Consider the following 16,540-nt stretch of genomic DNA (forward strand, 5'->3'; position numbering starts at 1 on the left):
AATAAATTGCAGATGTATTTTTTTTCAAAAGCTACAACATTTAACTATTGAAAAACATAAAAAAATCGAAAATCGGCCTAAAATTGCGCGTTCAGGAATTTTTAAGAGCAAAACACTTTCGAAAAACCGTTTTTTCGAAATAAATCAAGATTTGAGGGTGTAGGAAAAATTTCAAACATGGTTTTATACTATACTCGACCTAATGAACAATTCGTACTAGGTCTCTTCAAAAGTTCCTCCAACTTTTCTTTTTTTGTCGCACTGTGTTATTTTTTTTTTTTATTGTAAGTAAAAGTTATATGATTTTAAAAATGACTCTTAATTTTTATACCCTTGCAGAGGGTATTATAATTTTGTCCATAAGGAGACATCTCCGACCCTATAGAGTATATATATTCTTGATCAGGATCACCTCCTGAGTTGATATGCAAGGGTATAACAAGAAAGGAAAGCTAACTTCGGGCGGAGCCGAAGTTTATATACCCTTGCAGCTAAAACCGGATATATATCGCCAACATCGGATATAGTTGGCCGATTCTTATGATTACATCATAATAAAACCAATTATTTACAATAAAAAATCTAAAAAAAGGCCCAAGCTTCTATCTTCAAAAATACGAAAGTTGATATTTCTACCAAATACCATTTCCGATCGTTCAGTTATATGGCAGCTATAAGATATAGTCGGCCGATCCTTATGAAATTTGGCATGTCGTAATGTGTTGCCAAAAATAGCTGTGTTAAATTTGTTAAATTTGAACTCTCTAACTCTTAAAACGCCAAAGTTATACCATTTCCGATCAATCAGTTATATGGCAGCTATAGGATATAGTCGGCCGATCCCGTTCCGACTTATATACTGCGTGCAAAGGAAAGAAGGGTGTGTGCAAAGTTTTAAGTCGATAGCTTTAAAACTGAGAGACTAGTTTGCGTAGAAACAGACAGACAGACAGACGGACATGCTCATATCAACTCAGGAGGTGATCCTGATCAAGAATATATATACTTTATAGGGTCGGAGATGTCTCCTTCACTGCGTTGCACACTTTTGGACAAAATTATAATACCCTCTGCAAGGGTATAAAAATGACAACCTATTTTCCCATTTATTATCACCTGAATTATCCCTCAAATTTTGAAATGTCCATTAACTTAATTTATCCTTGGCATAAACGCCATTTCATGAATTCGGCAACTCACGAAAGTTGACTATGATTTCAGCCTCAAAGCTTTAGTGGTGGTACAAATCAGGACAACGCTGTGCATAACCACCGGGTATAAAACTCCTGTCCAACAAAAGCAAAGATCGGATTAGATAGAAAATTTGTTTATAAAGCGGCGGGGCCCAAAACCACTATCTAAAATTATGAGCGTCAGGATCTCGAAAATTTCGCGTCTGGACTTGGACTCGTATCCGCGTAAATCAAGTTTGTGTAAAGCTTTTCCAGGCCACCAAAACAGAAATCTGGTGTTAGTGCCAGTTCGACCATGTTTTTGGAAATTGTTTTGATGCCAAACTGTTCAAAAAATCTGCTAAATCAGATCATTTTTATAGTAGTTATAGACTTTTTAGTCTGCTTCCCTTCTGAAACGGTAGGTTTGTTGTTGTTATTTTGCCGAAGCGCAAAAGTACGCTACACAAATTTGTTGCAGAGAATCCATACCATTAAAGCTTAAACATTAAAGGTTATTTAAATTGTGGATGGAAAAGATGAGTACCAGGTATAATATGGGCGGGAAACTCGACTATATCCGTTCTTTCTTGTTTAACGTTAGCTTAGATTGTTTTGAAAAATAGATTTTATTTGGAAAGAAGAAGAGAACACCTTTTTTCCTGAATAAGTTTAAGGAAAAATTTCGGAATTGGATAATGGGTCAATCGACGTATTCAAAATTCTAATGTTATTAGATACAATTTTTTTTCCGTTTGGAGAGTCATAATTTTGGAGACTCCATTGTCACCTCTAGCCACAATGAAATAAAAATCAGTTGACTTTTGGCAAATTAAAAAATAAGCAAGAAAGGAAAGCTAACTTCGGGCGGAGCCGATGTTGATATACCCTTGCAGTTAAAACCGGATATATATAGAAAACAGCTGGCCGATCCTTATATATATATATATATATATATATATATACCATATATATATATATAGTTGGCCGATCCTTATGAGAATATGATAATAGCATAGGATTATCTGACCAAAAATAGAATCTGCATGAAGTTTCAGCTTTCTATCTTCAAAAACACGAAAGTTGGGTCATTTTCGATCGTTCAGTTATATGGCAGCTATAAGATATAGTCTATATGACAGCTATAGGATATAGTCGGCCGATCCTTATGAAATTTGACATGCCGTATTATTTTACGGTCAAAAATAGTTCTCGGGTCAAATTTGAACTCTCTAACTCGTAAAACACCAAAGTTATACCATTTCCGATCAATCAGTTTTTTGGCAGCTATAGGATACAGTAGAGCGATCGAAGTAGAGCGAAGGAAAGAAGGGTGCGAAGTTTCAAGTCGATAGCTTTAAAACTGAGAGACTAGTCGGAGATTTCTCTTTCTCTGCGTTGCCCTCTTATGGACAAAATTATAATACCCTCTGCAAGGGTATAAAAAGTTCAAATTAACGCAGTTTCAAAATTTTTCAATATATTCATTTAGATCGAACGTACTACACAGAAAAGTTGAAATTATTCGGATATATTAATTCTGTTACGCGTACACAAGTGCATGGGGATCGCCACCATGTGCCCTGTCGGATAAAGCACAGGATAATTAATACAACTTGTCAACTTAGTTTGAGACTTCCGAGTAGCGAAAGACTGAAATTGCAAAGCGGACTTTATTGATAGTTGTCAATCCTTAATCAATACACTACTGGACAAAATAATAATTACACAACCATAACGTTTACTTCACATCTCGTTTAATTTTTTTCATAAGCCAAACGATCCTATTCGATTACATACATACATATATATATATTTTTGACGGCGTTAAACAATTCTGGTCTCAGTTATAACTCGTTTTGCAAGGGTGTAAAAATTCGGGCTTCTAAAATAAATTACGGTTAGAAAGGAAGTGCGCAAATAACAGCCATGTGTTGACGACATAACAGGCACGTGCCATGGGCCAGAGACTGTGATGATGTTGTCGGTCATAAAGCCACACCGGATGACTGAGAGAAAAGTGGCTTTTGTTGTGGTCGCGTGTCAAGCACAGTGCCACAATTATAAACGCTAAAAACTACTTAGATATTTTTATTAGCTGAAAGGTTTGAATTATATTCGCAGTCAAGACGATGTCCGTTTGAGGTATACATAAAGTGAACACGGAAGCTAGCAGCATGACAGCAAATAAGTTCAGAAATAGGGATTCAGGATACATAAGCATCCGTTAACTACTTTCAATAGCTCTTATCTTACCGGTTTATAGAAGAAACACTGGGGACATTATCCTGGGTGCATATAGCTTCCGCCAAAAGCCGATCACGTATCTCCCACGCAAACATGGTAGGGTTTTCCCGTTTATAGTTGGCAATAGCATCAACCACTGGGGGAGTGGCTACTTTTGGCTTGGATCCACCAATTACCCCAGCCTTAAAACTACCAGTCTCATAATATCTAAAAGTAGATTCAACATAATATATTTAGAATTTTTAAACTAAAAAAATATTTTAATTGTCGAATAATTTTTTATTTTTTGTAATAAACATTTATAATAAAAGATATTTTTTATTTTTTTCAAACTTATAATCATTATTTGTAGTCTCTTGCTTCTTACACTTCTATATGTACATCTGGAAAGTTTGATCATAAGTGCTTACACTTAAATTATTAACCAAAAACTCGCGTTTCACACACCTTTGAAACACAAAACTATCAAAACTAAAAAAAACATTTTCACGTAAAAAAGTACAATTCATAACTGGTAACATTATAACCTAGTTCAGTTTCCTTTTTGATAGACATTGCATATAATAAGAGCTTGAAAACACGTTGATCATTTGCAAGTTTCCCAAAAATCGATCACGCCGGCACACTTGGAGAATCAGGTCTAAACATAATGAATATTGTTATGATAACAAAAAAACAAGAAAGGAAAGCTAACTTCGGGCGGAGCCGAATTTTATATGCTGTAAAAACCGGATATATATAGCAAACATCGGATATAGTAGGCCGATCCTTATGAGAATATGATACTATAACCCAATTTATTATAATACAAAATCTAAAAAAAGTCCCAAACTTTTTATCATCAAACATACCAAAGTTGGTATTTCTACCAAAAACCATTTCCGATCGTTCAGTTATATGGCAGGTATAAGATATAGTCGACCGATCCTTATGAAATTTGGTAGGTTGGATCAACTGACAAAAATAGAATCTGTACCAAGTTCCAGCTTTCTATCTTCAAAAACACGAAAGTTGGGTCATTTCCGATCGTTCAGTTATATGGCACCTATAGGATATAGTCGGCCGATCACGGTCGTTCCGACTTATATACTGCGTTCAAAGGAAAGAAGGGTGTGTGCAAAGTTAGCTTTGCTTTCTACTTTTAATCTGCTACAACTTCGAGTAGCGCAATTAGTACATCAAATGTTTTGAGCGACAAAAGTCCAACTATGAAAAAAAAATCACGAATAAACATAATTTTTATTTTTCACTATGAGAAAAATGATTACCTTTATGTCACCCTTGCAGAGGGTATTATAATTTTGTCCAAAAGTGTGCAACACAGTGAAGGAGATATCTCCGACCCTATAAAGTATATATATTCTTGATCAGGATCACCTCCTAAGTTGATATGAGCTGTCTGTCTGTTTCTACGCAAACTAGTAGAAACGACTTGAAAATTTGCACACACCCTTCTTTCCTTTGCACGCAGTATATAAGTCGGAACGGCCGGGATCGGCCGACTATATCCTATAGCTGCCATATAACTGATTGATCGGAAATGGTATAACTTTGGTGTTTTTAAAGTTAGAGAGTTCAAATTTGACCCGAGAGCTATTTTCGACCGTAAAATAATACGGCATGTCAAATTTCATAAGGATCGGCCGACTATATCCTATAGCTGTCATATAACTGAACGATCGGAAGTGACCCAACTTTTGTGTTTTTGAAGATAGAAAGCTGGAACTTAGTACAGATTCTATTTTTGGTCAATTGATCCAACCTATCAAATTTCTAAAGGCTCGGTCGACTATATCCTATACCTGCCATATAACTGAACTATCGCAAATGGTATATGGTAAAAATACCAACTTTCGTATTTTTGAAGGTAGAAGCTTGGGATTTTTTGTAGATGTTTTATTATATTCAATTGGTTTTATTATGATATTCTCATGAGAATCGGCCAACTATATTCGATTTTTGCGGTACATATCCGGTTTTAACTGCAAGGGTATATCAACTTCGGCTCCGCCCGAAGTTAGCTTTCCTTTCTTGTTTTTTATGATTTTTGTATATTGGTGGATCAACGAATTGGAGCGTGTGTTCGTTAGGGTCGAATCCATAGTTTCCGATAGACGCCCTGTTCTCAAACCTAAAACAGTAAACAAGCTTATTTTTCCCAGTAAGAACCTATGGATTATAGAAATTTATTTTTTTTTTTATGTTATGATATGTATATTTCATTTCTATTTGTTGAAACTTGTATTTTTGATTTCATAGAAAAGTGTTTTTGTTTTGTTTTGCTAAATAAATAAGATTGATTGGTATCAAAACATATTAAAAAACATTTTTTATTCGATTTAATCGATGTTTCGTTTTTAAACATCGAATATAATCGATGCACTGAGAATCGATTTTTTTCCAGCTCTATTGCAAAGGGTATTAGAACTTTGTTCAAAAGTGTGCAACGCGGTGAAGGAGACATCTCAGACCTTATAAAGTATAAATATTCTTGATCAGGATAACCTCCCGGGTTTATATGAGCATGTCTGTCTGTTTCTACACAAACTAGTCTCTCAGTTTTAAAGCTTTCGACTTGGAACTTCGTATTATATTTTCAGTTGATCTCACCTACCAAATTTCACAACGATCAGCCGACTATATCTTATAGCTGTCATATAACTGAACCATCATAAATGGTATTTGGTTAAACTACCAACTTTAGTATTTTTGAAGATAGCTGTGGCTTTTTAAAGCTTTGGACTTTTTTTTAGCTTTTGTATTGCCAACTGTATCCGATGTTTGCGATATAAATCCGGTTTTAACTGCAAGGGTATAACAACTTTGGCAGCGCTCGAATTTAACTTTCCTTTCTTGTTAGTGTTTATACTGTATACTTTTAAAGGTGTGTTGGAGTTTTACATTGTTAGTGGAAGATGTGAGTACCGAGTATCATACAGTTGGAAAACCCGACTTTTCTTTCTTATGACAATATTCCTTTTCGATGCCAATTATGACTTTAAAATGACAAATGACTTTAAGGCTTTCTAGAAACGTTACCCTCGTTTTTCTAAAATGACGTACATTGACATTATATTAAATCGAAAGTCCCAATTTTTTTCATGTTTTTTTCTTTACTGGACATTAAGCAGAGGCAGCCGCGTGAAATATAAAAAAAAAAATGTAATAATATGTTAAAAAAAATTAAAGCATATTGTATATACTTAAAATTTATAAATATAAATAAAATATAACGTTTTTAAAACATACCATGACCAATACAAGGATTATTAATAATTTCATAGCATACAGCGTTCATTTATTTTACCATCATAATTACCTTGATAAAATTTTGGATACACAGCCGTGACTCACACGCAATTGCCGTGATATATCACACGGTCGGACGCCATTATGAGCTAGTTCTACAATACGCTGTCGAACAACATCAGGTAAGGGGCGCCCGTTAACAAAAACTCCTCCCAGCTGATTAACTCCACCATGACCTGTGCAAACAAATATATTCAATTTTTATAAAGAAACATTTAATCATAATATATAATATCAATATTTTTTTATATATTTTTAATCCCACTAATAACTAGAAAGGAAAGCTAACTTCGGGCGGAGCCGAAGTTGATATACCCTTGCAGTTAAAACCTTGCAGATATATCGCAAACAGCGGATATAGTTAACCGATCCTTATGAGAATATCATAATACAACAAATTAATTACAATAAAATTTGTAAAAAAAAGTCCCAAGCTTCTATCTTCAAAAACACCAAAGTAGGTATTTTTACCAAAAACCATTTCCGATCGTTAAGTTATATGGCAGCTACAGGATATATTCGGCCGATCATTATTTGAAATTTATGAAGAATATATATATCTTATAGGAACGAAGATATCTCCTTCATGGAGTTGCACACTTTTCACTGCGTTGCAAACTATTATTAATATTATTTATTATAAAATTAAAATTAAAATTGTTTTAAAAACAAATCCAAAGCTTCTATTATTAAAAATACCAAAGTTGAGTCATGTCGGATCATTCAATTATAAAGTAGGCAGAAAGTTTCAAGTCGATCGCTTTAAAACTCAGAAACTAGTTCGTGTTGAAACAGCATGCTCATATCAACTCATATCAAACTTAACTGCGTTGCACATTTTTCACCAAAATTATAGTACTCTCTGTAGCAGTTTAAAAACTGAAATAATCCAGGGGGAAGCTGAATAATAATCTATAATAAGGTTACATACATTTACACAAATAAAATATACGCTTCTAATCCACGAGGACCCGTTAAATTAAAATGTCATGAACGTGGCATATTTTGTTTCACGTAAAAAGTGTGCATCCCGTAAAGAAGAGGTATACGACCCATTGAAATACACATATATACACATATTTTTGAGCAGTATCGCCTCCAGAGTCGATGTAAGCATGTCTGTCTATCTTCCTATCAGCCTGTTTGCTCCATTGCTTGATACAAAACACAAAAAATATGGCAATAGCTTCAAATTTACTTTATGCGCTGAACTTTAACCACTTTTAAAATCAAGTATAGCCAGATGAAGTTCATTTACCTAATATGCAGTCGTTGAGATCCCATATTTCCGTCCTTTTTTAATGCTTGTGAAACTAAGGAAAGGTCTGCAAGGCTATACTATGTTGATACTGATGCATACACATATTAGTATTTATATATCTTACTAGTGCCACACAAATTTTCTTAAGAGACATATTTCATGTAAGCAACATATCTGAGCAATTAAGACAAATATAATGATGAACATGCTGCCAGAAAATACATCTTTTTTATACCTTTTCAGAGACATATCTCCGACTGAGTAGAAATAAGCATGTCTGTCCCTTTTTACGCAAACTAGTCTCTCATTTTTAAAGCTATCGACTCACACTTGGGGTCTGTCGACAACATATATCCTGTTGCTGCCATGTATCTTATTGTTCAATAATGCTTTAAGTTTTAAATGCTTGTTAAATTAGGAGAAAAGGAGTTTATTTGAATTGTATATTGTAATATTGGATCCGATCTACCATTTTATAAGGATCTGAATACTCGGAAATGAACCGATTTTGGTGTTTTTAATGTAGAAGATTCGAACTTTTTTAAAATTATTATTATATGGAATTGGTCTTAAAAAAAATTGTCATTAGGATTGGCTAATAATATCAGCTATTTCAGATATATATCCGATCTTAACTGCTAGGGTATATCAACTTCGCCTCCTCCCGAAGTAATGTTTGCTTTCTTGTTTCAGATCATTTCAGATCATGCGGTTTTTCGTTTTTTCAAGATGTTGTTACAGCAAATTACCTACAATATCACGAAAGGAAGATTAACTTCGCAGCCGAAGTAAATATACACTTGCTGTTAAAAACGGACTTACGTCGCAAATATGGGATATAGCAGGCACATCCTGGACCCTGATCATTACTTAATTTACATCAGTGGTCGGCACGGCCCTATCCCGAGGGCAAAGGAAATTTCTCTGCCGAGATCTGCCGCACACACACACAGTACAAATGTGTACAACGTCATGGTCAAAGCCTACTTTCTCCTATTTTTTACTAATACTAATGCGTTAAAATCATATCAATGTATTGGGGTGCCTACCACTGATTTACATTATGGGGTCGGACAGATTGCTTGCTGCACTTTGCCGTATCCGGACATGTTTCTTTGTGTGAATTAAAGTTTCCACTTTTCGCGAAAAGTTTAAATATAATGATTGATTCTCAAAATATATTTGACTTAAAAAGTTCATTGAACTATTCAGTTGTTGAACTTTTTTAGCTTGTTATTCTTCACGAAGCCTACCCTTCGTTACCTATCAGTTTTCTACCGTTTTTTCTTACATCAGATTGACTACTATCGGCTACAGACAGCCTATGTAATTTCTATTACAGTGGTCAGAAATCCGTCAACAATGATTCTAGTTTGCACAGCCAAAATATGAGACTTCCATCACCTGTCTCGTACCTGGCTGGCTTTGCAACAGCTGCTCACATATGATGCTCACATAAATATGATGGAGGTGAGAACAATGAACGGATAAGCGATCTTATCAATAAGAATATTGACTTGACATGGTCTTGTACAATTGCATTGAGTTTGAGATGCGGACTTTTATGAAGCAGACAAGAAATGGTCTTCTAGATGTTCGGAAGCAATTCTCGGCCCTTAATGTGCCAGATTGGTTGTTAGGCCAATCTACAAGAAGAAAAATTCCAAAAAATAACCTGCTTTCTGTAAATTTATTGGGTACCCATACCTCCTATGTGGTACAAGTCAATACATTTCGTATCATCGATACTGATTTCGTTCCAGTACCAAGGAATATGTTAAGCCTACCGGGAGGGTCAGACTAATATTGATCCCTTGCATAAAAATCTAAAATATCATCTTAGAACGTCTATCGTTGGACAACCTACGTGCTGCTCCTGTCAGGTTTTTACAAAGAGTGCCTCTTTTGATTTTAATGTGATCGCTCTTACTGAAACTTGGCATACTTTCTTTTCTATGATTATGAAATTATTTTTCCCAATTTTATTGTGTTTCTATTGGATCGTCCATCTTTCGCAAGTGGTGTCCCCATTGCTGGTAATTATGAATAGACTGTGACTTAATCCTAAGTATGGGCGATTTCAACCTTCATTACATAATGAGTTTCTCGGTGGCAAAACTGATATTTCACTATTCCACTATTTACTATTCAGCAAAGAATTCGATTTCATAAATCATCGTCTCCTTCTATATAAGCTGTATCTTATGGGATTTTCTACAAAAATGATACAGTTGTACAGTTAAAAAGTAACATCTGGTGTCCCAAAAGGTAGTCCCTTGGGACCTCTTCTTATTTAATATTTTTATAACCTTGCAGAGGGTGTTATAATTTTGGTCAAAAGTTTGCAACGCAGTGAAGGAGACATCTCCGACCTTATAAAGTATATATATTCTTGATCAGGATAACCTCCTGAGTTGATAAGAGCATGTCTGTATTTCTTTGAAACTTTGCACACACCCTTCTTTCTTTTGCACGACCATATCCCTAGCTGCTATATTAATGACTGATTATAACTGAACGATCGGAAATGGTATTTGGTAAAAATACCAACTTTGGTATTTTTGACGATTTTTCAATGGAATAAATTGGTTATATTATGATATTCTCATAAAGATCGACCACATATATACGATGTTTGCGATATATGTATATTCGGCTTTAACTGCAAGGGTATACCAACTTCGGCACCGCCCGAAGAAAGCTTTCCTTTCCGGTTTTTATTAGATTTAATTGTATATTTTAGAATCTCTATTAGTTTAATTTACCTTAATTTTAATTGTACTAATCTAGAATAACAGATTATTGTTAATAATAAATAGTAAGAAATCCTTCTGCTTCGATGATTCCTAATAATAAATAGTGAGAGGATTACTTCTCTATTTTTAATTTATTCACACCCCCAACCCTATATCTACATATGTATGTATTTAATTGATAAAAAACTACATGTTGTATAAAAAGCATCAAAACAAATATTACATGTATAATATTCCATCATATTCTGATTGTAGCGGTAGGCTGTAGATAAGTCCATTTTAATTCACTTAATATTGATAGACAGCACTTATATTCACTAGTTCCAACAATAATCGGAATAAGCACTACCACTCTTTTTTATTCACATATGGAACATATTCACACCATGTTATTGGAACATGACTAAGAGTTAACTTAAATATCCGTTTATGGTGTAAGCCGTAAATGAATGCGTGACATACGTATCGCACCGCAACCGCAACCGTAACGGTAAACCGAACCTTTAATCGATGATAGTACACCAAGAAGTATTATAGGTGCAGCAATTTTCTGGTTGCCTCTCTAGAGAAGAAGCTTGCTTTCAGATGCTGCAGCCAAAGTTTAATTTTTGGGACTCTGCTTCTTTGCATATATTAAGCAAGGACCGGGAACTTGCGCCACTCTTGCTCCGTTGCTTGTGTTTCTGTTCAAAGTTGTCACTATTTTTTCTTTTATTATTAAAAAAATTATTTTCTCTTTCGTTTTTTGTGCGCCATAAAATATTGGGTAAAAATTTTTTCGGGCTCTTCACTGTAATCCGCAGAGATTCTGCGCATGGTTTCCTTATTCTTATCTACCTTTACTATTCTATTTATCTCTATCTTTGCGCGATGTAGAAGGGCGCGGGCGTTCAAATGTCCTTGAATATGCTTTGTCTCTTTTACACACATCGTCACCGCGCCGCCCATAATGTTCCGACATATTGAAACGGCTGGTTATCATCTTACTGAAAAAACAGCCAATGATGAAAAGCCCTGAAATCCACCGATGTTGCATCGCAGCAGCTTAAAATGCTTGGAGGGTGCGTTTCTGGTGGCCAATCCCAATTTGAGGGAGGGGTGTTCTTCAGTCTTCAACTTTAAAAATCAAAGAATCTTTAGAATCTTATCTGAATTTCTTCTAGCTTATAATTTCTAATCTAATTTTAAAATCGGAAATTCATTTTTCTGCATGTTTTTTTGTCCTAGTTATAATTAGAATAACCATAAAAAGATTTTACTTTGGAAGGGCGTGTGATTTTTCAATCCACCAATAGCCACAAAGCAGGCTAGGCAGTCTGAATTGGAACCAATCACGTTAAACCTCTTTGCCTGCTACTTATGGACTGCGCTGAGTGTTTTGGCATCTCTTTCACACACTGAAAACCTGATGTTGATTAACTTTAGCATTGCGGAACTTTACATTTGAATTTAACAGAAATTATTTAAGTCTAAAATGTAACAAAATATTTTTAATTCAAATTCTAAATGTTGTATAATAATGATACAAATAAAAAAATAATATATTTATGTATGTATATAATAATATAATCATATAACAACGCTAATGAATATTGGAAGATTTAAGAAAGTATTTACTGATCAAGCAGTAATAGGGCCGCGATAGGATATAGTAGCCCGATCCCGACCATTCTGACCTGCAAACTGCCTGCAAAGGAAAGAAGGCTGCTTGAAAAGTTTGAAATAGGTAGCTTTAGATCCTGATCAAGATTATATATATTTACCTTATAGGGTCGGAGATGTCTTCTTTAATGCGTTTACCAAAATACTAATAAACTCGGCAACTATAACCGTGTCCGGGACTAGCAGAGTATAAGGGTTCATTATATTCGTGTGAATGTATGTAAGATAGAGAAGAAATTATCTCCGACCCCATAAAGTATATACATATGTATGTATATTCTTGAGCAGCATCAACTCCAAGTCTGCCACCGCCAGTAAATGAAGGTATTTTGTTTTTGTTTAAAAAGTCCTAATGCCGAACTATTTCTAAAACTAAATAATATTCAAAAACAAAATTCAGCTACATCGGAAACTTTTTAGAGGACTTTAGATTCTGTTTCCTTTATCTAAGATTCAGTTGTTATTTCCAAAGCATATAAAAGTATGCAACAAAATATTTATTTTTGACCCTTCACTTTTTAAGGTTAGTTAAAGTGTGGATGGATGAGAACAATACCGGGTATCCTTAGTCGGGAAGATCCACTATAGCCGCCTCTATTATTTCGATAAACTCTAGTCATACATACATGCATATTTTGCAATGTACATATGTTGCAATGGAATAATGGTTTACATTCCTTTAATTGTGTGGTTAAATAATTTGATCTATTTATCCGTCTTCCGAAGCAGTGCTTTTGTGTATATAAGTACGTATTCCACTGTTTAAATGTGCACCGCAGTGGTAAAAAAAAAGTCATGTTGCATGTGAAAGCACAATGTAAATGTAAAAACCGACCAGGCACCAGTTCTTGTATCTCCAGTGACTGTCTCCATTGACCAAAACAAATAATATAAATAAAAAAAACTGGCAAGTCCGGATAAACTGCTTTGTGGTCAAAGTAAATTTTTTCAATTAGGCTCCAAGATACTTGATACATTTTTTACAAAGCCACAGAAAATTGATCTGACCAGCAAATAAGGACTGTGAGAGAATCTTTTTACTGAAGTAAGTGCTTTTTTCTGGTTTCGTTAATGATTAGTATATACTAAGCGATCACACATACAAAACAATAATAGACGTCTGAAGTAGAGTTTCTCGACTATTTATTACCTCATATCCGGGAAAGAAAGATTCAAAACATACTTTTTTGAATAAAGATCTGGAGTCACTTTCTTTCTTACCACCGACGAATATTTATATTTAAGACAGTTAAGAAAGGAACTGAATAAATAAACTGGAATAAACTGCATACATTCCCATTCCTAATAATAGGAAATACATTCTCACGAATGTATGTACAGTTTTATTTCAATTACCAAACATAAAAATTAAATACTTTTACTTACCGTCACCCGAAATACTTCCTTGGGAGCTATGAGAGTCTTCTAAAATTTAAATTTTTATTTGTAACATTTAAAGAAAATACTTAAGTAACGTACCAGCTGCATTTTGCGCATCGTTCATAGCATTTATCCATTCTTGGCCTTGTGACATTACATTGCCTACTGACGGTGCCGTTGGGACTTCTGCCATACCGTTTAATATTCTGTTCGAATATGCGTCAAACTTGTTGACTTAAAAAAAAGCATTACATAAAAAATCATAAAAAATAATAAAAATATAATAAAATAATAATAAACAATATGATATTTTTACATAACCTTCCAATCAAAGCTTTTCAGATAACTTATCAAACAACTTTTATTTTTTACATGTCGAACCAGTATCGAAGAGAGGTAAACTTCGATGGTAACTGATCGCAACGGATCGCAAAATTTAAAATCGGGAATAAAGGTCATTGCTCTTGTAGGTTTGAAGAGCTTAGGCTATTGTTCTAAAGTTTCCGTTTACATCTATCCCTCGCTTTTCAACATTCCACAACTTTAAACCACAACTTTGTTCAATTATATTTCAGGTGTTTGCATATAAAGACTGTTCTAACAATTTTTTCTCCCGAAAATTCGAAGTAATCATACAAATATAAAGAAAACACATTTGTATTATATAATCGTACCTTTAGACTTTTCATTCATATTTGTTGAGGTGTAGATGCTTGTACGCTGAATATGATCATGATGTGTGCTAACATGAATGGTCAGGTTATCACATGTCGAAGAATTCTGTAGATTGTGCAATGTCGGCGAAATAGCCTGTATGTGTTGATTTGAAAGCTGGTGGTGTTGCAAATGCTGGCTCGCATTTGATATCTGTGATAGTTCTTGGCTATGGGTACTGTTAGGACCCTGTGGTTGGTGGATGACATGATGTTGAAGTGGATGTTCAATATTTTCGAGCCCTTCTTGGCTAAGATTTGATGATGCCTGCATATCCATCGTAAGTGACAATATCTGAAAAGAAAACAAGATAAGACGGCTATAGTCGAGTTTTCTGACTCGACTTACGTGACGTCTAAATGATACTACCAATCCCTTGGAAATTAAAGTAAACTTTTCGAGAGAATTGTATAAGAGAATGTACTAAATCGAGAATTACATTAAAATCTTTGATAAAGACTTTGTGTCAAACCTAAGCAAATTAAGACTTTAGCTTTAACATATTTTAACTTCTTATTTATGTAATATTCTTTTAAAGCTTAGAATTAATATTTAAAAAAATTGTATATAAAAGAACATAAAAAAAAAGAAAGGATGGCTATAGTCAAATTTCTCCACTATACTATATTATAACTGGTACTCTCTTTCGGCCACAATTTAACTAACCTTTAAAGTTTAAGCTTTAACGGTAAGAATTCTTAACAAAAAATTATTACTTTTGCGCTCGGTATATTCGGATAGCTCTACGGACATGGCTTATTTAAAATTAAAATTATACATTATACACTTCAAAATTGTTGGAATTCTGAGAATGTTATGTGCACTCTATAAATGATAAAACAAAATAAAAACTTTTTTAGAAATTATTTATTTTTAAATATAATATTAATAATACACCTTATATTATATAAAGGATGCCTAAAATAAATTTGTACGTATAAAATTTATAATACATTTTTTTGTGCACCGCAGGTATACGGGTTCTCTCCCTAGTTCTACCAATACAACTGTCACAAGGAAAAATAAATTTCCCGCTCTTTTAGTTTGGTACTTGCGGTACCGATTACCAGCAAGGTGGATGGCAAGCCGCCACTAAAACGAAGGTGCTCGTAAGCGCTCATTCACCTGTTCTTAATTTTTATCATTCCTTAGGGGTCGCTACATAAGGATCAAACCAGACGTAACTATTTGAGGGTGAGTCAATATAGCGACATGTGTTGCATTCGCCTTTGTACGTTTGGTCTATGCCATCTGTCTAACTGTTTTTTATACGAAAAAATACATTTTAAATAATGTAAATATTGAAAATTCAAGAGCTAAGAGCCAACAAGTATAAATTCGCGGTCAGACAATTAGAGATGAGGCTAGAGATCATTCCCCCAATGTCGTTACTTTTTAAACTTTATTCTTTTCAAGGCCAACTGACCTGTAGTATTCGCATAACAATCGAATCATAAAACAGAAGTGGGAAAAAATAAACAAATTTTCACATGCTGGAGTCAAAAAACTTCTACGAAAACTCAGACGGCTTAGCTTTGACGGTTTCATTACAGAAATTAAAAACTCAAGGTCAAAGGCGTGAGATTGAGTAGAATAGTAAGCCTAGGTTTAACGGGTTGAATTGAAAATTAACCCAAGCTATGATATTAAAATCTGGTTGAATTTTTAGTTATTTTGTACTTACTTCACTTTGTGGTTTATTTTTAATTAAAATAATTTATAATATTAAAAATTATTTTATGTTGGTAACATCTTTAAAGCACCAATCAATAAATTGTATAAATTTTAGATCACTTTTTTGATATATATGGATATATTATCGATATCTCAAACTCATTATCACCACTCTATTTGAGGACTGTAACGGTTTTAAAAAACAGACCGGGTCCCACCTGTTACATATAAGTTAACGGAATAGGGAGTTCAGGTGGATCGTGGACCGTACCTCAAGAGATCTCGAGCGAAACTAAATTGTTGAATGGAAATGGACGGCGGAAGCGGCATTTACACCGCTCGGCTCAAGCGTCCACTTCTTGTGT

At 34.2% G+C, this 16,540-nt stretch overlaps 1 protein-coding gene across 8 annotated transcripts in view; it reads right to left on the minus strand.

The window, feature by feature from the left end:
• Positions 1 to 16,340, minus strand: part of sv (paired box protein shaven) — a 67,619-nt gene extending 51,279 nt beyond the window's left edge. For 2 of the 8 annotated variants that reach the window (XM_043213413.2, XM_043213414.2), the window contains exons 1-6: positions 16,186 to 16,335; positions 14,462 to 14,795; positions 13,887 to 14,021; positions 13,794 to 13,832; positions 6,739 to 6,904; positions 3,429 to 3,626 (exon numbers count right to left, since the gene is read on the minus strand). In XM_043213413.2, the coding sequence (XP_043069348.1) occupies positions 3,429 to 3,626; positions 6,739 to 6,904; positions 13,794 to 13,832; positions 13,887 to 14,021; positions 14,462 to 14,780 (857 nt within the window). In that variant the 5' untranslated portion in view covers positions 14,781 to 14,795; positions 16,186 to 16,335. Of the gene's footprint in view, positions 1 to 3,428; positions 3,627 to 6,738; positions 6,905 to 10,968; positions 11,508 to 13,793; positions 13,833 to 13,886; positions 14,022 to 14,461; positions 14,796 to 14,849; positions 14,921 to 16,185 lie in introns of those variants that run through there. The other 6 variants (XM_070282369.1, XM_043213411.2, XM_043213410.2 and 3 more) reach the window with 6 other exon arrangements.
• Between the last annotated feature and the right edge of the window lie 200 nt (positions 16,341 to 16,540).

The sequence above is a fragment of the Drosophila bipectinata genome, chromosome 4, assembly GCF_030179905.1.
Source record: "Drosophila bipectinata strain 14024-0381.07 chromosome 4, DbipHiC1v2, whole genome shotgun sequence".
Taxonomy (NCBI): Eukaryota; Metazoa; Arthropoda; class Insecta; order Diptera; family Drosophilidae; genus Drosophila; species Drosophila bipectinata.